Raw genomic sequence first — 26,268 nt, 5'->3', positions numbered from 1 at the left:
AAGTATTTCTCAGGTAGATTATTGATCCTGTCATAGTTTGCTCAAGGTGGATTTATGTGATTTAGCTCACTAATGCAGTTAGTTACAGCTCCATGAATGTATCTGGGTCGATTATCTTGATAACAAATTGACAGATATGGAACTCATTTTATCTTGAAATCAATATATTTCTAAAGCTCTGTTTGCCAAAGGAAGGCATACTGAGCATCTGTTTTTATTTCCTACTCTGCATCACACTTTAAAGTCCCACTCGGCCCCCCTGGGAGCTGACCAGTACGACCACAGTCTTCTGCTGCTGGCTGTTTTATGAGCGCCAAGAGAGCAATTTCGGGTCTGGGAGGCTGGCTTCATGATACCTCAGCGTCCCCTCAGGGAGAGGAAACAAATATTAACTGTCCCTGCTCAGATTTTACCAGATGTTCTGGACCGTTAGACCATGACCAACTGTCTCACTCTGGTCCAGACAGAGAGCGTGTTTTGGCAACTGTGGCAAAAAAGTTTGACTGTGGGCATCAGATTTGGAACAATGTCAATTTGTAATATCTTCAGTTTCTTTAAGAGTGTTTCATTTGTTTGAACTACTTTCACTTTCTTTATGCGTCTTTCACGTTCTCTGTAAGTCATTTGACTTTAAACAGAATACAAAAAGACTAAGTCCCATACAAGTATTTAATTAATTGGACATCTCTATGATGTCACTTCGATTTAAAGCCAGAAAGCTTTTAGAAGACCAAATTAACCTGTTGTTATACTGAACAGTCACTTAAATTGTACAGATTAAAGTTATTAAAACCTTAAAATTCTAGTGCAGTGGGAAAGGTTTTGAACTATATAAAATGGTTATTGAATCACTTATTCCAAAAGTAGTCCACAAAACGTTTCAACTGGGCTGCAGGAATCTGCTCCAGTTTAGCCACAGAAGGATTAGTGGGGTTATGCTGTTTTGTTGGGAAATAATCCCTGACTCAAGGGGATCCTTTTTTTTTTTTATTAGATGTCGGATATAAGGTCTGGGCTGTGTGAAGGTCATTTAAGTTCTCCCCTGGCTGAGTTATAAAGAGCAGCTATTTAAGGTTCTGACTTTGTGCTCTGATAAGCTATCATGCTCAAACATTAGAAACCTTTGCTGTAAAGGTGGAGCTTTCTAAATTTTTCATTATTACCATTAAAATAAATACAATTGGAAGAACAGCCATCTACCTTTATTCAATGATTCAAATGACAACATTGATACAACGTTTAACCCTGTGAACTAAGTATACAGGCACCACTAACTTAGCTATATTAAAGGCAGGTAGGGTTCGTATTTTTCGAGCATGATTTTGAAAGTAGCATCCCTCAGTGCTCTGTTTGCACAAAGCGGCAAACTCCAGTCTTGAAAATGAAGCCAATGCAGAAGTGCAAAATCCCACAGTCCGTCGAGTGGCCGCTTGAGGCTCGCTCCAAAAAAAAGACTCCGTTGTGATAACGATACGTGTTATCCATAGTTAGGCGCGTAGCTGACATGATTGACAGGTGGGCACGATGCATCTTTCGTCAAGAGGATTTAAACCTGCCTCAGCTCCAGCTCTCAGCCTGTCTTTAGTTTGACTGAAAGTTAGACTGAGACAGGATTTCCAGCATAGAGGCTGCTGCTGATGAGCCTCCAGAGTCCCCTGCAGGAACAGATGGATGATGTCACTCAGGCTTCGTCCATTAATATTTACAGTCTATGGTCTACATTCACCCCCTCCCCTGTGCTCCCTCAAAAGCCACGCCCCTCACTTACATGCTCTAGCGCTGTTGCTCCTGAAAGCGGACATCAGCTCAACGCTTACATTGTGTAGAAACTACATTGTCTTATGTTTCAATCAGCAGTAACTAAAAACTAAACTCTATCATAATACAAGTAAAAAAAAAAAAACAGACTATTTTACTACTCCAACGGCCAACGACAAACTCACAGTATAAACTCCGTCATCTGTGACGCGCTTCAGTGTGGGCTAGTTCACACAAGGGTTAGAGAACGAGCAGGGAGACAGGGGGGCGTGATTGGTTCATCAGATTGGTACCTCGTGGCAGACATTGGTCAAAGTTTTTACAGGCTTAAAGCTGCTGCAGATGACAGATTTTCTCCATTCCTTTTTCACAGCACACAAGTTATTAATGTCTGTCAGGACCTAAAGACAATTTCAAACAAAATCATAAAAAGTGTATCTGGAGAAATTTACCAACCCTGTCTTTAACCTCAGACAAAACTGCTGACCAACAGCTCTAAATGACAATAATTAACATCCAATAGTTTACTGGTTTAATCTATAGGAAAAACAAATGTTAAATGTCTCATTTTAAATGGATAATGAGATAGGACTTGTGTTCTTATGTTTGTCACCAATTACTTATATTTTCTGGTCATTGTAATATGAGCGCGGCTGGTATTGTTTGTGTGCAGCTGTGTTTAAGGGTACTGAGGTTTGGATTGTGTTAGAACTGTTGTGGGCATGGGGTGTCTCTAAGAAGTAACGTAGCCTAGTTTTCTCTGGGGGGTTATACCTGTGGTTTTTCTTTTATCATAAGACCTGAAGACTCACTGTTAATTATAAATTCCAATCACTAAACTGTCTCAGTGGACTTTTCCCTTCTGTACTGTAACAGAAAACCATCTTTAATCAGAGAGAGGCAGGATTTTAGACGCTGGGCAATCCCCAACTGTGTGCCAACCAATGCAGTATTTAACAGAATGTAATGAATCCATTCAATTTATAAAAGTATGGGGGTGTGAAAGCGCTGGGAGTCTATAATTTCAGCGTATATCTACCAACTTGAAGCTCAATTACAGTTCGTGTCACAGGCAAAGACCTGAATCAGTTCAAACCTCCCCAAAGGTTATAACTCAGGTAAGAGTTTCCTGAATGAAACAGACAGTTGAGAGTGGGTAAATGGCTCCACAAGAACATTTCTCATCACTGTGAGATGAATTGCTGCAGATTAAAGTGTCATTGAAGGGGCTGAAATAAAAAGCTAACAGCAGGTTCAAGTTTTCTGCTGGGATGCGGTTGAACCTTTTTGTCTACAATCCCGTTATAAAAATAAAATAAAAAAGAAATAGGTTACTTATTCCATGTAAAAGGGGATAAGAAAATGAAACCGACCAGTAAGATAATACATTTAAAAAAAAACATGGTCTTTCTGTTTCAGTGTAATTCCTTGGAAAACTTAATGAGTCAAGGGAAAGATTATTTTTTATCGTTGATTAAAAGGTCCCTCCAGGAAATGTTAAGGAATTTCAATTTCATTGCGCCGGCAGACTGTCATAGTGTTATCAAAAACGGAAGTACGTACCCACGCACACACTCACACACACTCCTACACACTTCAGCTCTTCAACTTTATGAAGTTTCCCTCTAAACTTTACACACACACAGCGCGGACCAGCCCCCCGTTAAGCAGCAGCAGCAGCAGCAGCATGGCTCTCTTCAACAAGTGGTGGATTTTGTGCGCAGTTTCTCTCTCCTGTTTCGCCCGTTTTGGGTCTTGCAGACAACATAGGGCAGGTAAGATGATTGAAAAAGTTCGACATGTGTTGTTTTATTTTTACAGAGTTCACTCGTCCTCAAAGCTCGCTTTTCCGTTGAGAAGGGGGAAAAGTTTTCATCACGGAATTCGTGCGTAAAGTTGAAACAAATTATATCTCTTTTTATATTCTGCCTCTTGATTGTTATAATTTGGACGTATGCGTCATCTCTATAAAGTGTTATGTTAGATGTGTTATTCATATGATATTTACTTTTTTTGCTGTTATTATTGCTTTGATTTAACATTGTGTAAAATTAGTTTGGACGCGTAACATTTGCGCTTTGGAGGGACTCTTTTTAGACTATACAGACATTAGGTATTGCATTTTTGTTCAAAAAACACGATCTAATGTATAGAGCTCTGTAATAACACCGCAGTTTACGAAACACTGCGTTTGTTTTGTTGTGTTGGAATCCTGTTTAAATCCTTTATTAGTGAACAGAGTGTGTGGCGTCAGGCTGGGCCAAAGTCCAAACCAACAGTAGTTCTCACACGGGCCAAGACCCACACCTGAACCGCCTGGCACCTCCTCCAGTCCTGTCATGTCGCAACCGCTTCTCTTGGGCGGTAATGAGGCTGTGGGGATTGGATGTCAGATAGTCAGCAAGCTGAGAAAGGTCTTAGAAGAGGCAGTTTCTGGGGAGAGACTGTATTAGTGCTCTTTTACTCCTCATATCCTGAGAGCAAAGGAAGAGTTGGTTTGACTTCACTAATGAAAGCTCCACAGTTCAGAGGGAAGTCCAGCAAGATCAACCTAAGTGTGTCAGGTCAGATATTGGCTGAAGGCAGTTGAGAGGTTCAGTGATGAACTAAAACATTTAATGTCAATGTCAGCCTTCTCTTATCTTTAGGAGACATACAGCCGCTTCTATGCATCATTTCCCCTCATTGGTGGAACATTTAGAGTCTGTGAGCAAAGTTTGTACAAAAGCTGGAAACTTTATGTTGCCAGAGTGTTATCTATGTGTTTCATACTTTCCTGACATTTCAGCTGGGACAACCATATATGACTGTATTTGTCTGAGAAAGCCATTGTCTAGTCTGTACGGTGTTCAATATGTGACTAGCCCTATGTACACAAGTCTTGTTGGGTATGGCCCACAGCATAATAAATCTCCCATTTCTATAGGCTTTTACTTTAAGGATATTGGACACTTCTGACCTTGACAGATATTAGTCCTTCATTCACAGCCAGTTCTTGGCAGGTGTATGAGAGGTGTATTAGCCCAAGCTGCTGTATATGCTGTGCAAATGGTTCAGAGACGGACACTTATATGCAACATGGAAGTATCTGTTATCTTGCTTATTGTTATCTTCAAAGGCTATATTTGGTTAGGTTACAGAAGACTGTGTGTCTTTCGTTAGGAAAGTACATGGGGTAGGTTACTTCAAGGTTACTTTTGGTTTCACATTCACACATTTTTGCTTTATTAAATCAGCCAAATTTAACAAGGTTTTTGACCTATGATTGATATGTGTGCATGCTTTTTAGAGACTATCTTACCTGATGTTTAAAACATTAATGCTATGTCACTGAGCACTGGGTGTGCCTGTGGCCGAGCGATGTAGAGAAAAGACCATCTCTTTATCATCAGACGATTTGATATCATATAAAACCCCCAACCCAGTAACATTAGGCTTTGGAAGCTGCCAGGAATGGTCATCTTAAGTTACCAGCGAGAGACTCTTCTTGAACTTCCTCACGTTTTGTAAGCATGCAGCGGAGTGTGACTGACGATATCAGTAGAACTTTAATTGCCTAATTATTTCGCTGCAGTTTTGTTTTCATCAGAAATTAAATCTTGACATAATGCTCTCATCCTTAGATGAAACTGCAAAAGAGCAGCAGTAAGAGTAGTTTGAAAGTGTTTCTTTTATAGACCCTTGAAATCATTTTAATATTGCAGTGCATTGGGTTGTAAGAGGACGCATCACACGTTAAGTTATTGTAAGTTATAATATACTTTATTTTCCAAACTTTCCAAACTCCATTCGAGTCCCTCTGCACCTTTAAAAAAAAAACAATAGACCCAGCTCTTTCATGAATACCTACTAACTTAATGATGATGGTCTCGATATCATTGATGATGATGATGGTTGTGACGATGGTTTTTGTTTGATAACGATGACTTATAAGATGGTTTCTATACTGATTAGAGCTCTCAAGAACTGCCGTGAATGTTGTGCTTTGCCTCTGTGCAATGCCTGTCAGCACCTGTGTGTCCAATCGGACTCAAAGCTGATCGTTTGCTCTTACTGACATTGTTCCCTTTTTTTTTCTAGGTCCTTGCTTGTGTTGTACTTACTCTCTGATGTACGTCGCTTTGTATAAAAGCATCTGCTAAGTGAATTGTAGAATTGTAGAATTTTAATCTGCTTCAGCATTTATTTTTCAAGATTTCGTATATTTTCCTTTTAACTAAACAGTTAACAAAGTTTGCATTTAAGATGCTCAGGTTCACAATAAGCCATTTTCTCACATGTATTGATGCTTCACATTTGCAAAACACATTTAGCCTTTAAACCTTAAAAGAAAATGAGGACAAATATGCTGAGTATTTTAATGCTCTTGTACAATAATCAAGCCTCCAGGCAGTTTTCAAAACCACATTACTATTTGGAAATTAAACTGTGGATCCGTCAAAGATGCTTCCAGACAATCCATGGGTAAATACAAAGAGGCAATTTAAGCTACTCCACAGCGGCCTTTCAATTGGTTTTTATCCACAAAAGAACATTAGATCTTAGCATTTGCATTTCGTTTAGGTATGGGTGAGAAGGAAAACAATAAGGGACTCCCTAAGCCTCTGTGAAACCTAGCACCAGTATCAGTATTACACGGCCTTGCTAGCTTCACTAATCGTGTCGCAGAGGCGTAAACATTGTGTCTCATTAATTTGCGGAGAAATTTAATTAGATGCTCACTTGCTGTTTGAAGTGGTCCTTTTATTAGGGAGCCTCGGGCCATAGATAGAGAGGAGAGTGTGGAGCGTGTGCCATCTTAATTAGCAGTTGCAATGAAGAGAAGACTTAAGAATAGTATTCTCCTAAACTGTCACTAAAAACCATTTGAGTCCATTAGATCAATACACCTCTAAATGGAAGGTGTAGACACTTCCCTTCCTTCGTAATTAGATGTTTCCTAAAGTTTTCTGCACCGCTATGGAGGCCTTTGGTTTTTTAATGATAATGTCTGTTCGGTCTAAACATGAATCTCAACTTGAAGAAGTTTCACTGCAGCAAAAGTAGCAGCTTTTGCTTGAGGCAACACAAGCATAATAATACAGATAATTAATGATCTAACTATGTAACAATGTTTCGTTAATGATGTAATTCCTACCAAGTGTTTTTGCCGTTCTTGAAGTAGTCAGTAGTTGGAAGTATATTTCATGGCTGTATCAGGAAAGCCTTTTTTCATGAGAGTCAGCACTAATTATTTCTTCAGGGCCTCCACCAGAAATCTCTCTTTCTCACACCAAACAAGGAATAATCAATGGCACATTATTTAAGGTCAAACCATGATCTTTTCTTCAAACAAGCTGCATTTCTGTGCCGTAAACAAAGAAAACAAGGCTGCACTTTAAGGCACCAGAAAAGAAAGATTGTGTTAGTTAAAAAAAGTTATACTAAAGGAACTATAAAAGAAGGAAGTGCACAGTAAATGTACATCTGTTGTCACTAGAGTGTGTGAATACTGCTGTTTGTTTGTGTTCTTTTCTTTTTATTAGATAAATTGGTAGGCTGTAAACAGAGTTCCCCGTTTGAAGTTGTCTGAATCTGATGCTACATCCCTGACGCTAAGCATGTGGGGTAGTCTACTTGTGTCACTATATATGTGATGCTATGTTGTGAAGCTAAGCAGATAATGCTGCACATTTGACACATATGCCAAGTACATATGTGATGCTAAGTACGTGATGCTAAGTACGTGATGCTACGTAAATGACGTTACATATGTGACACTATGTAAGTAACGCTATGCATGTGACCAGCATGTGATGCTATGCACATTTAAGGTTCTGTATGTATTGCAAAAAAATAAATGACATTTACAGCAAAATAATAACTTTCAAAATCTGGGTAGTCATATGTCTCTGTCTTCACTCTTGTTTATCATTCTCTCAGACACGTGTTAAAGAATCCTGCTAGTTCTGGCTCTGATCGTAGACTGCATGGATTAAATAAAAATTGTGAGCGATGAACACGAGTTGTTTCTGTGAGTCATATAAGCAACAAGAAACACATAATCTTCACTTCAACAAAGCTTCAAATGTGGCCACAAATTAGGGCCTTCAAAGTGGCTCTTCAGTCGTCGTCTTTCTCATCATTACAGCCTTGCACGTTACTTAGAAGCTCAACATGTGACACTGTTTTGAAATAAAAAAGCAGAACTTCATTGAATCCCATAGTTGCATGTGGCCTTGTATTGACATCCCCAGCTTGCTTCCAACACAGCACGCCTGTAGCTAATGGGCGTCTTGTCTCGTTATCTTGTGTTTTTGTCACTGTCTTTTCTGCCCACTGTCTCATTTAATTACAGGGAAAGTACAATGGTTGCTCCACTGATGTAGCTGATATAGAATAAGTGCGCTGACACTGTACTGAGTAAGGATGCCCCCCAGCTGAGTGGGATCCATGAACTCATTATGACTCTCCTTCTCATTATGTAATGTGAGTGACTGTGAACAACTTGGGATTTCGTGCGACTTAAACAATTATAGAGTGCTCCAGAGTTCAAAAGTCCAAGCTGAATCATCTGCCACCGAGTATGAAACAAGAGTCACCGTCGTACATAACGTGACAGAGGGAGTGCTGCTTTAGGGTTGTAATGTTTTTTGGGGCGTGAGTGCTGAAACAAAGACAGGAATATGAAGCCTGCTAATTTAGCCAGTGAACTCCCAGCTATTTTCTGAACAATACAGAATAAACAATAGACGGTGACACGCACTTTCCACATGTTAACAGTATTATAATGTAGAACAAAGATGCTCAACCCAAAGACTTTTCTCTGGGGAAATTGATCTTGTTGAACCTCTGAATCACTACAGTTCAAGATAAGGAGATGATTACGTAGCAGTATGGTGAAGCTATCCGCCTAGTGTGAGTAAACGCCTGTCCAATCGAGGTCGACACAGCACTTGAGATGACAAATGTGTACGTAGGAGCATGAGCCATATAGGTTAATATGTGTGTCTTGTGCACTTCCGCCAAAGGAAACATCCCTGGCTCTAAACTTAAAGAAAAAGGATTCTTCCCCAGTTCATTTTGACTCTAACTTGATATGATGGTTGAGTTAGCGTTTTTCGTGCTGCTAGAGCAGTGTAGCCACAGAAATCAAGGCAGTTCAAGAGCAAACTTGTTTCCAATACAGACAACCGAGAAATCTTTGTGCTATCTTATTTGCTCACTAGTAGAAGAAGATAGCACAGCAGGCCATCGGCTAATATGTTCACATTTGATGGTACTGTTGGAATAATGTGGCTGTACACCGAATTGTTATTTTTCTACATCTAAAATGTCAGAAAAAAAAACATTTTGCATTTTCATCCCTAGCTTAAATTACTGTCACATTCATTGGAAGTAACATCTCCTAAAATAGGAACTCTGCATTGACATTTGTTTGCTTTAGCAGCATGCCAAAAGACTACAAGAATCTAATGGAAAGTTGTGTTTGGCAGATGTTTGAAGAAACTTGTGCATTGTTAAAGCTCCTACCCTGCTCACTAATCAAATGTTCTCTTCATGAGAAAACTTTTTGGTAGCTCTGACGTGAGCGGTAAGTTACATTTTTTTTGGCTGCCTCATTTTCATTATTATGTTGGGCCTTCATCAGTTTTTTTAATACCTCCTTGCTGGTGATGATCACAGCTTATTTTTTGGTAGAGAGAAAGAGACACCGGCTTATCACAAACTGATAAGGTTTATGGAGGGATATAACCTTTAAGACAGTCGTTATAAATGTCTCTTATCATTGTTAATTTGATATCTTTGGGTTTCTGGCCATTGGACTATTGAGGAAACACTTTTGATTATACATTGCCATTTTTTGACAGTGTCTGGCACTTTTTTTTATTAATAATTCATACTTGAAAGTAGTTGATTGAAAAAACTTTTGTTAATTATGAGATATGTGGCAAATACCCCTGGATTGACCCTTTGGTTCACATTGCGGAACGAGGCCTCCACACGGTCGAGAAAATGTCAAGATCTACTTTCTTTTCCTTGTATGTCAGTGTGTTGATTATACTGCCTGTCTGTTACTTGATGTTGGTTTTATTGCTGTAATCTTGACCAGGTCTCTCTTGAGAATGAAATCCTCTGGTCCCAATTAGAAACCTACAGGTTTGAAAAAAAACAAGAATTAGATTTGAATCAATGAACCCTTTATTGCCCATAGGGGAATTTGCCTTGCATCGAAAGCGTAAAAAAAAACCACAATATAAGTGACAAAAGATGTCGAAACCATACAGGACAGCACATAACAAAAAAATAGTTTAAAGCGTCACATGATGGGATTTCAAGTAGCTAGTTCAGTAAAGTGCACTGAACTTAAGATCAGAACTGGTTGAGCAGCTGAATGTTGTGTGGTACAAAAGATGTCATTGGTACCTGAAGTCAAGAGTTCTAACTCTTAATATACACTTTCTCACACAGAGAAGAGACTTTATTCTTTTTACAAATCCATGTCAGTCTTTGTCAGATGCATGTGTGGTACCCACAAGTCTATCTTTTTGAAAAAAGGATGGCTTGGTTAGTAACATTACAGAAAGGCCAAACAGACGGTAAAAACAAGCCAAAGTGTGTTAATGGAGTTTCTTCTTATTTCCATCGACTCATTGAGCAATGAAGATTTCCTAAAGTGATTTGTGTTATACTGGCAACACATTTTTTTCTATTTTTTTGCTGTAGACTTTGGTTCTTTTTTTTCATGTTTTAGTTGGGAAGATTTGCACTTTTGTCTAATATTACACTGATACTGATATTACTGATACTACTGATATTACGGTTTGGGTGGATGAAAGCACTATTATAAAGTTTCACATTTTAATGAACTTGAACTGTTGGTTGTGTTTTGTTGGGTGCATTGTATCCTGTGGAGCCTGTGTGACTTATATACTGTCTGTTTTTTTTAGTTATATTGCTTCATTATTCCAGCAGCACAAACAGACCAAAGTGTTGAGCACAGATGTCCCTGCATGCACAGTGTGTTGTATCTTAATGGACAGTGTTTGGACATGGGAGTCTGCAGCTAATGAAACATTGTTAGTGTGTTTACAGGAAACTCTAATCTCTCTGTGACACCACATAATTGTATAAATATTTCACATTTTGTACAGAGTTGAATGATATGACAAGGAAACTAATTAGGGATACAGTCTTGTGTTATACTTTCCTTAGTAACTGAGAAAAGATACTGATATCTTTTCTGAGCCTGGGAAATTCAACCGTCCGTCTGCAGATGGATAAGGCTATGTTAGTTTTTCCTGTTTGAGTCACACTTGTGATAATTGTAAGGTTCATTTAAGGAGGAGAGTTCAGGAAGTGATGTTTCGTACAGGATACTGAACTTGTTGAAGATAACTGTGAGTCACTTGGAAATGAGTGATGTTTATATGCTTAAAATAAAAATAAAGGAATAAATAAAGAAAGGTTTCTTTGCTTATGTTATCATTTTATATGTATATTTAAGCTTAGGAAAAAAACAAAAAAAATGAAGGATTGCTGATGAAATTGAGCGGAATAATTCTTGATTTCATCCAGCAGAAATCACCTACCTCCCGTCAGAAGAGGGTGTGCAGACTAATTGTAAGCTTTGCACTCAACAGTGGCAGCTACTGTCAGCGTAGTGAACAAAAGGTTTAGGGAAGAAAAGAAAGAGGTGAACTAAGTCTGAACTTGTTGAAGGAGCGCTCAAAGAAAGTGTGATGAAAGAGTGATCATTTTGTCTTAAGCTTCGTGCCAGTTCAGAAGAGGTGGGAGTGGATGGCTTCTTGTTTTTAACAGCTTGCTGTTGATTGACCTTGACGTTGGGATTTCTGCAATTCTGTGCTCCAGAATGAGTTGATTTGCTGAAAGTGACGCATAAAGGCCTCGGGCTGGTGTATGAAACCCAACACGTTGAGGTTGATTTAACATAATGCGTAACTGAATGAGACAACTTCTATACGGGCTGCAGATGCTTTGATAATTGATTTTTATCATTTTTTGTTTACTTTCAGCTCTATGATTTATGAGTGGGTTCAGGTTCAATGCAAGTCACAAAAAAGACATATTGCACCACTCATTTCCTGTGCACAATCTTTAAATACACAAAATACACTTTACCATGTTTTTCTAACTCTGATATGTGTCCCTAATCTGTCTACAAACCACCCAACTATGAGAAAAGTCCACCCTCTCCATCTTTTGACTGCTCCACTTTTCAGAAAATGTGCTCAAGATGCTAGACATGAATAAAGCACAGGCCTACCTGCCTACCTAATTTGAGCACCTAGCTGAAAGTTATGTAAGTACAGCTTACAAAGTTGCCACTACATGTGGTCAACATGTGTTGCGGCAGACAGCATGTCAAATACCAGCCATGTCTTGTTAACAACCAGTACAACCAGCTGTCAGCTAGCTTGAAACGGACATTAACGACCATTTTTGTGAGAATGCATCTTGCTGTTTTTTTTCACTCTCCATTAGTCTGACCCAACTTTGAACTTATATGAACTTTACTGTTTTCCTTTCGCCTTCATCTCAGCTTCGAAGCAGATTGATACGTTTCTAGCAGCTCTGCAAACTCTATACTTTTGTTGAAACATTTTTCAACTCGCACTCACGCGTCTCCCCGTCAATTTGCGGCACCTCTGGCAAATTATCATCCTTCCACTGAAGTTTCAAGCAATCGCACCACCAATAAAATTCACATCTTGTACTGTCAGAGCACATGGTAAGTCCTTTTTTTTTAATCTGTAATAATAATGTGCCGCTCAGCTGTGATCCAAGCAGCAGCAGACGCATGAAAGCCCACTCTCAAGCTCAACATTCACTCTTACCAAACCTCACCGATTGAGAGTGAAAGGAACACACACTTTTTCTCATTTATATTGTTTGAAAGATAGCCTGCATTGCAGAAAAGGACCGCTGTATTGATCTGCTCATCTAATCAAGAGTGCATCTATAGCACAATCGGCAGAGGATGACATTTGCACAGACGGGAAATGAGCCACTTGCTCTTGCATTCTCTCTGTATCTCATTGATTCAGCAGTGTAATCACATCCACAGCACGGGGGAGGAGGATAAGACACTAACATCCATGTCTGCAGCCTGTAGAGTCCTTGAGGGTCCATTCAATGCTTGACAATTGATGGCTTTATTGTATGCGAGGTATTGATGATGTCTTTTAAAGAATATCTTGGCCTCTCAGGCTGCACAGAATAGCAAACTGCCACCCTGCACTGTGCAATACAACAAGTAACATTTGTCCACATGGTAAAAGCATATTAGGTATTTCAAAAGCCAGTGGCATGGTCTCATCCTGTGGGAGTTATTGACTTGCAAAAGTGTAGTCTTTGGCGTATTTTCTGAAAGCAAATAATGACTACTCGGGGGAAAACAGAGTTCTCTGGAAACACTGCTCACACTCATCACAGTGGTGTGATAGTGTAGATAGTGAGAGAGCCTTCATCAAATTCAAGATGTTGCAATATGTGATAACCCAATATCCAAGCATTGCAGTCCATATTGCAAAGGCTGCAAAATATATGCTTTGAAATTCCTGTTTCAATGAATCTTGATGAAAAACTTAAAACCTCGGGTAGAAAAGATCTGCGGATGTGTCTCACTGGGAGCATAATAGCCTTTATGGCACACCTCTCTTTGTGTTGCTGTCCCACAATCTTATTAAGTCAACAATCACTGTATTTTGTGTTGTTTGCCTGCATTTCAAGTACTGCTTATAAGTTTGTTTTGGCTCCAGGGAAAATGAGACGGCAAGCATTTGTTTTGGGATTATATCTTCAGTTTTTCTTTTTTTTCTTTTTTTTACCCTGAACAGCTCTTTGAAACTGACTTCTTTACTGTGTTTGTGCAGTGTTAATAATGTATGCGAGTTAGTTCAAACCAAGCCATCTGATTGGATAAAAGGCAATCCCTCCTCCTTATCCAGGAGTTCTGGCTACTGTTAATTGACATTCACAGTTGAAAGAGTTTTTTTATTTATTAATTGATTTCATACCTCAGGATCACATAAGACAATTATTTTCTTTTAACATACAAGTAAAGGTTCATACTACACTCATACTGCTCTGTGGTATTGCTTTAATATCACACAAGAGGGAGGGATGTTATACTGAATATCAGCACTGAATCACAGCAGGGCTGATATTCAGAACAACATCACTCCCTCTTGTGTGATATTTTTTCTGATTAACATCTAAAGGCTAGAGGATAAGTTGGGGCTGCTTGATTAAGCATTTTTTTTTTTTAAATCAGGATTATTTTGATTGATATTGGGATCATGATCAATAAACACAAATACTCAATGGTTACACAACACCTGGAAAAGGTGTTGTGAAATCATCAAAATAGAGAAGTGAACATTTAAATATATACACATTTTTACATATGATACTACATAACTGAATACACACATATTTACTGTGTTTGTGAGGTAGTGGTGATGTTCTCTTGTGGTCAAAATGTAACAACAAACTTGTGTTTTGAATGAGTGGACTTAATTGAGATTGTTTAGTGTGTGGATATTTGTATCTTTAAGGCTTGTATACTAATTTATAGTGTTGGATTTTTTTTTACAATATATATTTAACTTTTGGAGTAACTTGAGCTCAATAGTCCAATTATTGTCATAATTAGAATAATAGAGAATACTTTTACATTTCAGAGTACAAAGGTAGCAACTTCCTTTAAATACATTTGTAACAGGTTTTTGTAACAGCTGCAAGTGATTTAGTTGCCACATAGCAAACTAATTTGCTGAGTTTGCATACACATCTTGACAAATGTGCTTTCACCTCTGCATCTGATCCCTGATCTCTTAGGGAGTTACAGAGGGCATGGTCGTTGTGGTATCGCTCCTAATGACACAGTGGTACATGGAGGTGAGCCGCCTGCAATGCTTTAAGGTTAACTGGAGATCAGAAAGGGGCATTTCCTTGACATCCCTTCTTTGAAAGCTTTAAATTCCGCAATTAAAATTTACAAGGAGTTTTATGTGACTAAAGTCTTACAGTTTGAAGGATTTGGGACATATAGGTAAGCAGGGCTAAGAAACCTGAACAGAAGCCAGTAGCCTAACCCCCCTGTATATGGAGAAATATCCCAAATGATCAAGAAGCAGATATTACTGGAAGGCTTCATAGACCCTGTAAGAAAACCAGAGTACAATATTTTAGAAACTGTCAAAGATTTTACTGCCTGAAGTGTTGAAAGTATAGTCCTTAAAAAGTCTGTCAGCCTGGCTGGCCAGGGACTGAATCCCATTGGGGCTTTTCTCTCGACTGTTTCATCTATTCCTCATCGCTCTCGTTTGTGCCGTTTAAAATAGTTCTTTGTTTTGTGGGACCAGGATTTGTTTAACATATTCTGCTGGCCTACATTTCTAAATGTGACACTAATTATATTAACAACTGAATTGTAAAGCTGCTTTAAAAAGACACTACTGTGCTGACAGAACACATTCCTTGATACATATGATTTGAATCTTGGGGTTTAAAAGACGTTCCTGCTTCATTGCTTCAACTTACAAACAAGCAGCTGCTCACAAATTGTTACTTTCCCGTAGTGTGTAGGAATTGAAATCATGTAGTTAGATTGCATGCAACACTGGAATTTCTTAATTAAAATCACAGTTGTTCAGAGCCCTTGTTGCACTTCAGGCAGCTGCTGAAATATTAATTTAATCACATTGCAATATACTTACACTCTTTGTATTCAAAGCCTTTTTTTCCACCCTTGAACATTTTCTATTAGTGGTTTGAACACCTCTACTCTTGTGAATCATTGCACTGTTATTGCATGTGACGTGATGAATAATTCACTGAGTGTTTTGTAATTGGGATCTTCCCAAATTGGCAGATGGTGCCTTGGTACTTTCTCCCCCTTCAGGCTTGTGCAACTTATGGCAAACTTATGCCCACATCATTGCTTGCCATATGCTCCTTCTGGGCTGACAAATCGCCATCTTTCGACGAATCATAGGGCTTAAACATTTTGCTACTACAGATGCATGCTTGATTTCTTGTGAAGGCATGGCTGGTTTTTAGGATACGTGTCGCCAACCTGCAGCTTAGCTAGTCTGATACACACTGCCATTAACGTGCAGCCTGGAAACGAGTTTCGTCTAATCGATTGTCTGAGAAGCAGTCGAGACAAACTTTAATTGGCACTGAGTAGGATTGTTCGGTTCACCAGCTCCCGGACTTTGCAAATGTCAGAGCCGGATTTGGCAGAATCACTGAAGCGAGAGGGATTGCAGGTTCCCACTGTTGTTTTGTTATCCAGACCGGATGGGAAACAGGTAGGGGCTCAACTTAGATATTGCCAGGAAAAGATAATGCCATCATAAGGGGAGAGTGTGGAGATTTCCTTCACTGAGCAGAAATAAAGTCAGTTGATGAAAGCAGCTACTCAAGTTTGCAGCCGCTGGGAAGGCGAGTCGAAGCCATGAAAAGGCAGACTGAAAATTAGATTTATTTTTGTTCAAACATCCAGAGCCTCCTGTTTGAAGGAGCAAAGTGAGAAAAGCTTCAGCGGTATGTGTTGGAAAGAGAAAGTTGAGACAAATGTTTAATCAATTTTAGCAAGGACAAATAGGTCTACAAAAGCTATCGAGTTGTGGAGCCACAATTAACTCGCTCATTGCATCGCTCCACCTCACCACCTGCCATACCAACATGCAGGAGCTGATTAAAAATGCATTGGTCTCACAAGCCTTTTATATAATTAAGAAGGTTTCTCTGCAGTGCTACAAAACAACAACAGAAACACAGTCAGTAATGGCTTGAGTTTAAGACCTGAAAGCTCATTTTATGGTACAAGCTGGTTATCATTAATGGAACTGTACAACAAGTGCAAAGTTTTTTTTTCCATTTTGCTGGCTCCAGCAGCAATCAAACCACTGGTCATGGCATAGTTTGTTTCATGATTTATGTACTGAGCTATACAACACCAGGCTTAGATTTTTCCCAAACTCAAATACATCCACTAACCACCCCAGTCTTCAGGGTAACCCCCAGTCTGTTTCCGGACACTATGAGCTCCCATTGCTCTTATTGTGAAGTGGCAACAGATTTCCCCCAGCCGGCACAGTTGCTCAGTGTTTCAGGGGGATTTCTTTGATCTGTTGGAGAAAGTGCTTTGGCAAGTGCTTGAAGCCCACTTTGATCTGCCATCTTCCAGCGCTATAGGAAGTGCTGTCCTTGTTTGCAATAATTCTACAGGAATGAGGTCTATCCCGTTAACTTGCCTTAATGAGCTGCATTTAAGGGTGTACTGGATTCAGGGTCATCCTTGTTAAGCTGATCCTCACATTTGTCTCTCTCGCATAAAGAGACCAAACGTCCCAAGTCTAAAAAATGTGTGTGAATGTAGAGGGACTTAGGTTTGAGAGGGTTCTTACTCACTTACTCCCTAATGCCGCTTCGTTAAGTACCCTGCAATGAGAATGCTGCATTTATTGTATCCATGGTGTTGGAAAAGGTGCTTTGAGGGAGGTTAAGCACTCACTTAAATGTCCTGCACAAAATTCCTGCACTGAGTCCATGAGCACATAGATGGGCACATGCAAGAACATCAAGGGTCCTAGCATAGGTAACGCCTAGAACAGTTTCCAACAGATGCAGTTTTCATGTTTATGCCCACAGTAGCTTATTAATAAAAGTACTTGCTGCCAACTTTGCCCTAATGGATCTGATAGTCTTGTATAAATGGTGGGCTCAGATGAATGGGTGGTGAATCCCTATCTTGAGGTATCAGAAAAAGATGATGTCATTGTCCAACAAAAACCTTGGCCAAACCCAATGATGCAGTATTCTCCTGCCATTAAAATGGCACAGTATTAGGCTAGTCCTCAAAGCAGTTCAATTCTGCTTGTTTAACATGTTGCTCATTTTCCTTAGATAAATATTAAGGATGCAGGATTCGTCGACTAAACGATAAAAACATGTCACCCTTCCTAGTCACCTGCAGAATTATTAGTAGGTTAAGCAGATTGTGAATAATTGTGTAGGCCTGAAATGCCAGTAAATCTTGTGTGTAAACTGTAACAGCCTCCTGCAACTAACCGGGGCCGTAGACTTGATTGATGGTCCCACTCGCCTCCGCTTTACTGTCCCAGATGTAAACCAGCACAGTGACTGGATGGTATCTGAAGGGTGCAGATGGGTCAGGTTAAACTGGCATATAAACACTCACGTGCTCACGCTCTGAAGCCGCTCGGTTTAAAGAGATAACACAGCTTATCATGACAATGGCTACTCGTGATATATGTTGTTTTCTCACTATAGTGAACTAGTCTGAATTTAAATTGCTGTTTAATCGACCATGACATTAGTGGTGTGGCACATCCCTAATGGATATTAGTGTATCTTCTGATGTTAAGTTAAATAGACAGAAGGCTTTTGTTTCACCCATCTCCTGAGATCAGTTTACTTTTGTTCTTTTGATGCCAAAGTATGACATGCTCCCCGCCTCCTCTTTCCTCACCTGGTTCACCACAGGAAGATCCTACTCTCTACTCCAGCCCTGCATGGCTAAAAACATCTGAGACCGAGACCAAGCACTCCCTCATGAGAACTCTCTCTGATGCTTTGTCTCTGCTACACACACAAAAGAAAACACATTTTTTAACACATTGTTGTTGTTGGGTTTTTGAAGATAGTTTTTTGTGCCTCCGCCAGAGAGAGAGAATGGGGGATGGAGTCGGAAATCGGTAAGACAGAGAGTGGGGAATGACACGGGGAAAAGAAGCGACAATTCAGATTCAAACCCAGGCAGCCCGAGTCCAGGACTTCAGCCTCTGTACACGGGGTGTGCAGACCAACCCCTTGTCCACAGGCACCCCTTATCACATTGTTTCTAAGTAAAGTGAATGTGAGAAATCTAGTGGTGGTCATTCTTGCCGCGGTTCATTTTTTCCAGTCACATACTGTACTTGCTCTCCTGACCACTCTTAATCATTTCTGGAGCAGAGGAAAGATCTGACAGACTTCCCGAGTGGGCCTGCCAACCTCTAACATGATATACAGTGACACAGTATTGGGACTCTTGACAGGTGACTGTGTCCACTAAATATCTGAAGTAATAAGGTTGGGACACTATCCAGTTTTATAGATGCTTTAGTTTTTCCTTCACTGGACCTTCACTTTTTGTAAAGACTAGAAACAGTCACACATTAGTGCACAAACAGATGGAAACTAGTGAGCAGGGCAACATTAAGGCTATAAATAACTTTTATTCCAGCTCTATTTTAAAGGAAGGTCACTCAATAACACAGGAGTTTCTTGTACTTTCTTAATTAAAGATTTTGTACAGAGAAATATCTCGTCCTTGAATTCAATAAAAGCCTTGTCTTTTCAACTCGTCCATGAATAAAGAAAGAGAAAAGAGAAATAGTGTGTTCCATTTAGAGTTCTTTCTGTGTTCTACAAAACAGATCATAACCCTTTTGAGTCCTTCATACAAATACATTTAATAAAGCAGCAGATTCAAAGTGTGCACAGAAATAACAAGCCCACACTCAAACACTCAAATTCATATAATAAGGGTGGCCTCGTGTTCAGCTGTTAAACTTGGGACAGGCTGTGACTCACTCTCAGCCCTTGGTCCGCTCAGGGCTCGTCTCTGATAAACACGCACAGCATTTCTTACATTTCAGGACTATCTACTCTGACATGGACGATGCACTCTCGGGGACACGCGAACTGTCCTTAACAAGTTTTGCAACCCAGCTTACTTTTATTTGGTGTAGTTTGTACCCCTTGTTTCATAAACCATTTAGTGAAGTGACTAAAGAAATTCCAGTAGCGGTGACTAACCTAACTATTAATATATAACTAAGGGATACTCCTTTATCTTGGAGTTATTCAATTTCAGTGTATTGGCAAATACAAGCGGAACACCACTTCTGGATTAATCAAGAAAAAAAAAACTTCCATGTTTCTATTGTCTCACTTCTTGACATGTCAATGATGTCATTGATTTGGGATTTTTGAATAATGATGTTTAAAATGTTGGTGATGTTAAAATTAAATCAAATTTAAATTTAAGAGCTTAACTTGTCCTCCTGCGTGATCATTCCCATCGCTTTTGGGAAAGTTAACAATGTGCAGTTTCTGTTCGCCTGTGTAGCTCTTTCTAGTACCATCTGTGGAGTTTGCAGTCCTGCTAGCTACTCAAAAGAGTGCCACCATTTCCTTCAAACACATGTTTACGAGCTAACGAGGTAGGAAAATATTTTCCAAAGTGGCACCCCCGCATAGTCTGTGTCGCTATGTATCCAAGCAAGTTTTCTGCAGCCATGACGGCACTTGCAATACACAATGAATGTTGGAAAAGTTTCTACCTTGGCAGCACATCTCAGCTTTTTATACTTGTATATATGTCACAGCAGTATTTAAGACGCAGCCAACTTAAAAAGTAAAAGTGCATCTTACACCAGAGTTTACTTTTCATTTACTTTTTTTTTTATACTTCTTCAACATCGTCAGCATTTAATTTTTGCTAACGTGCACTTTTTTTCCATAGTGTTTTGTGCTCAGTTTTTCCCTTTCACTTACACAGCATGGGGAATGGAGAGAAGGACACCCTTAAAAAGCAAAAAAAGAATGTTCTCTTATGGAGTTTGAAGTCGTAAAGTTCAGACTGCAGATGACAAGAGCACTTTGAGCCGTCAGACTCTGGCATTTCTCTATTATTTTCCTCTGGTTCTGTCTGAATGTGTCTCACTTTCTCTGGCCGTTGTATCACGCTTATCTGTCAATCTGATAACAGTGTGCGCTCTTTGGTGTTTTGTTTTTCCCTGAGTCCTACATAATAGGTTTGTTTTTTTTGTTCTCTGCTGATCCCTGGCTGCTGTACATTTATCTTTTTAATTCCCTTTTACTAAAATACCTAGAAATGGAGCTACGGGATTATCCTCTGGTGCAACAAACGTGCCAGGACTGGGCCTCGGTCTGACTCAACCTGCCCATCTCGGGAATTACAGAGAGGTTTGGCACGGTTCACATGTTGAGCAACTCAGATCTTTATCCAAATGTGTGAGTTTGTGTGCAAAAGTTGCCACAGCCGAGCCCGTCAGCAATACTCTGATTTTAGGTGCGTCACATTTCCATTGGCAGGTAGCCTCCTGTTTCCCCATTCAGCAGAGCCCGTATTTTAAGGGAGCTGGCTGATTTGTTGATCTGCTTCCAGGGCTTTTACTGATGCATTGTCTGAGTAGGAATACATTTATTTACCCTGCATTCACCAACATACAGGAGTGCTGTTGTCGGGTCTTAAGATTTGGCTTGCTTTGACTCAGCATGGTGGTTTGGGTTCAGAGATATTGCAGAGGTCATGCATACCTCTATTTTATTTTTAACTTCAAAGAGTAATTTCTGGTTTGCAAACCTCATTATGCTCGACTCCCTCATGCCCTTTTCACTATTTGAAAAAGCTGTGGTTCATGCAGAAGAACTTCACTGGGAATAAAGTGTTTTAGCTTAAACGTCTCTCCTTTCCTGGAGAAGAGAATGCATTATTAAAAGTGTACTTTAGAATTAAAAATGTGTGGGTGCAACATTTCTTTGAGGGTGTACATGTTGGCATTGATTATTTCTACAAGGTCCATTTCCATGCTTTAATTTGGCTCCTTTATTGTCTGATTTTGTGTGTCTTTCAGACTTGCCTCAGTACAATGCCTTTGTGGGGATATTGGACACACAAGAGGTCGGTCTTAATAAAGACAAGCAGAAATCAATAGAGAGAACATTTTTTTCTTCTCTTTCCTAGGTTGGCCCAGCTATGGCTTATTAAACTGTGTTATTGAGAAGATCCACATAAAAGAACTGAACAACATGTCTGTATGTTTTATCCACAAGGGGGATGGCTCTGTTTGTTGCCATGGTAGCTCCAGGCATCCATTAACAAAGAAAAGAGAGATCTCAACTTGTCAATATTACTCGCTGAACTTTGTTCATTAAGCTTAACAAAAGGAGCTTGTGTGTTTGGAGGGTCGGTTACTAGTTGCAGACCCAGATTGACTGTGTCGCTGTGTAATATCTCCCCTGCTAGACAACCCAATCTCCTTCTGCTTATCAGACACGGCAGGAAGAACATAAATAAAAATACCGCAAGTCTCTGCAGGGACGACCTGCGGCCCTCACCTTACCTCCCACATGCAATAGCAAAAGCACAGATTGGCTGGAAGGAAGGAGATTGGGAGTATTTGATTGGTGTCCCCAATCCCTGAGTGTGGAGGAGGTCGAGGTAATGGAGAGCTGCTGCCCTTATTACCTCGCCTGGCACTGGGAGTGTTAACTGTTTGCTGTGCTGATAGAACAGTTCAGGGTGGTTCCCATCAGAACATGTGCTTTACTGAACTTTGAACCTTACTGGAAAGGGACAAGTCATTTGTTTTACATGATGTCCAATCACACCAGAAAAAAACAAATAGCATTAGATAATGATTGAACTGCCTCCAAGCAAATGATAAAAAACAACAAGCTATCAAAATAGTGTTTCCTAGTGCACAAAAGCTCATTAGGTATAATGAAAATTGGTAATTCAGAAGGTAATTCACACCGGTATATAAGAAGCTATCTGTTTTTGAAGGGCTAATAGAGGGTGGAAAAAGGTTTAAACTGTCCACAAAGTCCACAACGTACAGTTTCTGTGCATGTGTAGCTAGTTCAATTTGTTATCACCATGTAGAGTTTGTAATCGTGCTAACTACCCGCTCAGTCTATAACGTTGAGGTTACAACAAGACGCTAATTTGCTTAGAGTCGCGCTGCCCACCTCTGCTGGTCTTTAACTGAGATCTCTCTCTCCACCAGCTTTATTTGCAAAACACAATGAATGGGAGTCCGTTTTGTGTTGTGTCAGCTCCAGTAAAGGGAGTGATGGTGGCAGCTGAATTTGCAACTATGATGGCGCAGTCTCAGCGTTTTAGACTGGTACAATGGTCACACCGGTATATATTGTAAGACGCAGCGCACATTTTGAAAAATGAATGAAAAATTAGGTATTAAAAGTGCATCTTATACGCCGTATTTTATGGTAAGTCAGCACAAATGGAAGAGATTTTTCCATATATCATGTACCCATTAAAACTCATGTGGTTGATGGATTGATTGATGGACAACCGCTGCTTTTCATAGATTCATTAACAGTGCTAAAAAAAGACCGAAGTAACAGTCATCTCATCACATTGATAAGCCATCCCTTCTAAACTCCTTTTCTGTGCTTTTTCACTAAGTGCTGTGAAGTCAAAATCTTGAAACATTTGATGGCTGGAATGGAATTGAAATCGATGGTATTAAATATTTACTAGTGCCATGCAGGAAGACATGTTTAAACACTGTCGCTCAGTGTTCTGGCCATCTGCAAATCCCGGTAGAGAGAGAGCCCCTCTCTTCTCAGTGGATTTTGAAGTAACTGCACTGCCACAGGCGGACACAACAGAGACCTGACCCTGACAGCAGGGATGGGGGCAGAGAAAGCCATTTCCCAGCAGCACACTGAGACAGTAATGTAATACTGGCAACTGTAGCAAGAAGAACTCAAAGATTTTTTTTTGTCACCTCTTTCCTGGATTTCACCAAGGCAGCTTTTGTGAATGATAATGACAGTGAAGAGTCTTTATGTGAAGCTGATGCTTTGTCCACGGTGGTATACAATGGTGGGACTACTGTCTTTGTCCTGCAGAAAAATAACTATACAACCATGCATCAAACATGACTCCACTACAGGGCAAACTATTAAAAAAAAAACTCTCTGATTTTCGAGACACAGTGTGCAGTTTGAGCCGGCTCTCCCAGGATGTCAAATACAGCTTGGTCAGTGGCCCAGCATGTCAAAATATGACTCTTGGTACCCCTCCAGGGTTAATTCTGAATCGTATATTAGCTTCTAGTTTTGATGTGTCATAAAAATCTGGTGATGTAAGAGCACAGAAGTTCATATGAAGTTGAGGTCTTGGGTGGTGTGTTTTATTCAGGATACTGCCATTTGATTTGATGTGAAACAACAGTTATCACTGACTTTTTAGAGAAGATGATGAAATTAAAGTTACAGGTGCTTAGTTATACCTGTAGCCTTGTTAATTGCCTCATTTGTACCAGGCTGTAAACATGTTCATTTATGCAGGCTTTTTTTTGAATAGGGTGTCTTCTGTCTATGTCTCTAGTCGGGTGTGAATGTAACCCCAAGAGGACACTCGACGAACTGCAGGATTTTGACATTCTGCATTGGCTTCATTTTTCAACACCGGAGGTTCCCGCTTGTTTCTGGCCTATGTATGTGAAGTGTGCCTCACAAAGTATATAGAATAAAATAAATAAATCCAAGTGACTGCATAGTTTAATCAATCAATCAATCAATCAATTTTTATTTGTATTGTGTCAACTCATAACAAGTGTTATCTCGAGACACTGTTCAAAAAGCAGGTAAAAGACCTTACTCTTTGTCTTTTAACATTACAAAAGAGCAGGAAAAAAGACCTTACTTATTGTTATATTACAAAGACCCGGTCTATCCATCATGAGCACTTTAGCAAAGCAGCAAAAGTTACAGTGGTAAGAAAAAACTGCCTTATTAAAAGGCAGAAATCTTCGGCCGGATCCCCGGCTCATGACGACACAGCCTAGTTTAAGTGGATGTATAAATATTTTTAAAAGCTAAACTTGACTACTGAGCCCTGCATGTGCCTTATTGATATTAGAGATGTACTAAGACCGTGATATTTTGAAGCTTTGGGCCACAGACAGCTGCTCCATTTGAAGAGCTGAGAGTGAAAATGTGTTGACTTTATATTTCCTTATCTTGCTTAGGTTCAAACTATTGCTGTGTGCTGCATCCTGTGAGTTTTCCCCTGCTTTCACTCGCTCTTCTCCTGCCTGCTGCCACCTACCTGCATCTGCTTTTGTGTACCGAGGGGATTTAGGAGCTCCCTGAAGGTTCCTTATGCTCGGCGCAAGAACAAAAACACACCTGTAGGCCTAAAACAGAATCGAGCTATTTTAGTTAAAAGTTATTTTATAAAAATGGGTAAATAAAAGTTGAAAATCTTGACTTTCAAAATGTCATATTTGTAACTTAACATGTAAAGGTTCAGGCAGGTCACAGAGTTCCTCATACTTTGCAGCTAACAAATCCATCACAGTCTTCCTCTGTAGTGGAGTCACTCAAAACAGTGGGTTGTCAAACTTTTCACTAAAGTCTTATGGAAATTATACAGCCATGCAACTTTACCTTATCGCAAAGCCCTGGGTTAGAGTTTGATGCTGTGACCTAATTTCTCCCACTCACACACACACAAGCCAAAAAAATCCCTTTGAACAAATGCCAGAAAAAGCACGGCACTAAGACTTGTCTCTTTCTCTTCGACCTCCACAGATGGAGCACAATCCCAGCTCTTAATCTTCAACGAGCTGTGCGCCCAGAAGGACGATCCGGGGCCCTGCAAGGCCATTAAGGGGCGATTCTTCTTCAATGTTGACGCAGGACTCTGTGAGCTGTTTGAATATGGAGGATGTGGGGGAAACGCCAACAATTTCAAGACCCTCGAGGCTTGTGAGGAGGCGTGCGTCGTCTCAGGTGGGTGTCGATCTTTGGCCGACGCACACAAAGCACACACACTTGGAGAAGTTCCCCTTGACATCCCCACTTGAAGTTAACAGCAAAAGTGCACAAAGTCTTGACTTTTTCATGAAAAAAGCTCAAGACATAGATGTATTTTTTATCGGTTTACATTGTTATGTTGTTAGCAAATGATAAGTTTGGTTTTCAAGGACGGCTGTTCCTCATTAGACTTTATTGCCACCTTGGGCATAAAATCCTATTACAAAGTCATTCTGTTGTTGTGCAGCTAAAATGGAACAATGCCAACACATTAATTCTCGACAGTTTTCCTGGAGGCATCTACTTAATGGAAAAATATGGCTCTTCTAAGGAGGGAGGCCACTATTGTATTATTTATCAGCTACATTTACTAAACTGATGATAAACTGAAGTTATGAAATTAGCTGATAATGATGAATAACAGAGTCTTCAAACAATTTGATTTCCCATTTCTCATGTCCCAGCCTAAGAATGGAATTTTAAATCATAAAACAAAGCTAACAAGATATCGTATAATGTGAAATTCTAAGTGAATCAAAACTACTCATAATAGATTTGGATTTGTGGCGCCCTGTGGACACCATCAGTGTTGTTGAAGCTCATTTGAATGATCTCTTTTGTCTAAGCTAAACGTCCCTCTGTGAGAAGTAGAATCAGTGATGCCCCCACTGGGGAAAGACGGTAGTTTGGCAAAATTAAACTACTTTGTAAAAGTACTTAAAACTTCAATTATTGCCCTTCATTACCAAAAAAATGATCTACCTCACTATTCATAGGAGAATGCAAGAAATGTAGGCTTGATTTTGTGCACTTTGTTCATTATTTAGGCTGGCTACACACTACACAATTTTCAAATCTCAACCAATTTTAAAAACATGGGAGACCCAA

At 39.7% G+C, this 26,268-nt stretch overlaps 1 protein-coding gene across 1 annotated transcript in view; it reads left to right on the top strand.

Annotated features, from left to right (window-relative positions):
* Nucleotides 1-3,353: 3,353 nt before the first annotated feature.
* tfpia (tissue factor pathway inhibitor a) overlaps nucleotides 3,354-26,268 on the top strand; it is a 37,632-nt gene continuing 14,717 nt past the window's right edge. The window contains exons 1-2 of the mRNA XM_020636580.3: nucleotides 3,354-3,533; nucleotides 25,156-25,356. Coding sequence (XP_020492236.1) covers nucleotides 3,371-3,533; nucleotides 25,156-25,356 — 364 coding nt within the window. The 5' untranslated portion in view covers nucleotides 3,354-3,370. The remainder of the gene's footprint in view (nucleotides 3,534-25,155; nucleotides 25,357-26,268) is intronic.

Source organism: Labrus bergylta, chromosome 13 (genome assembly GCF_963930695.1).
Source record: "Labrus bergylta chromosome 13, fLabBer1.1, whole genome shotgun sequence".
NCBI lineage: Eukaryota > Metazoa > Chordata > Actinopteri > Labriformes > Labridae > Labrus > Labrus bergylta.
This window is presented reverse-complemented; position numbering and strand designations above follow the sequence as displayed.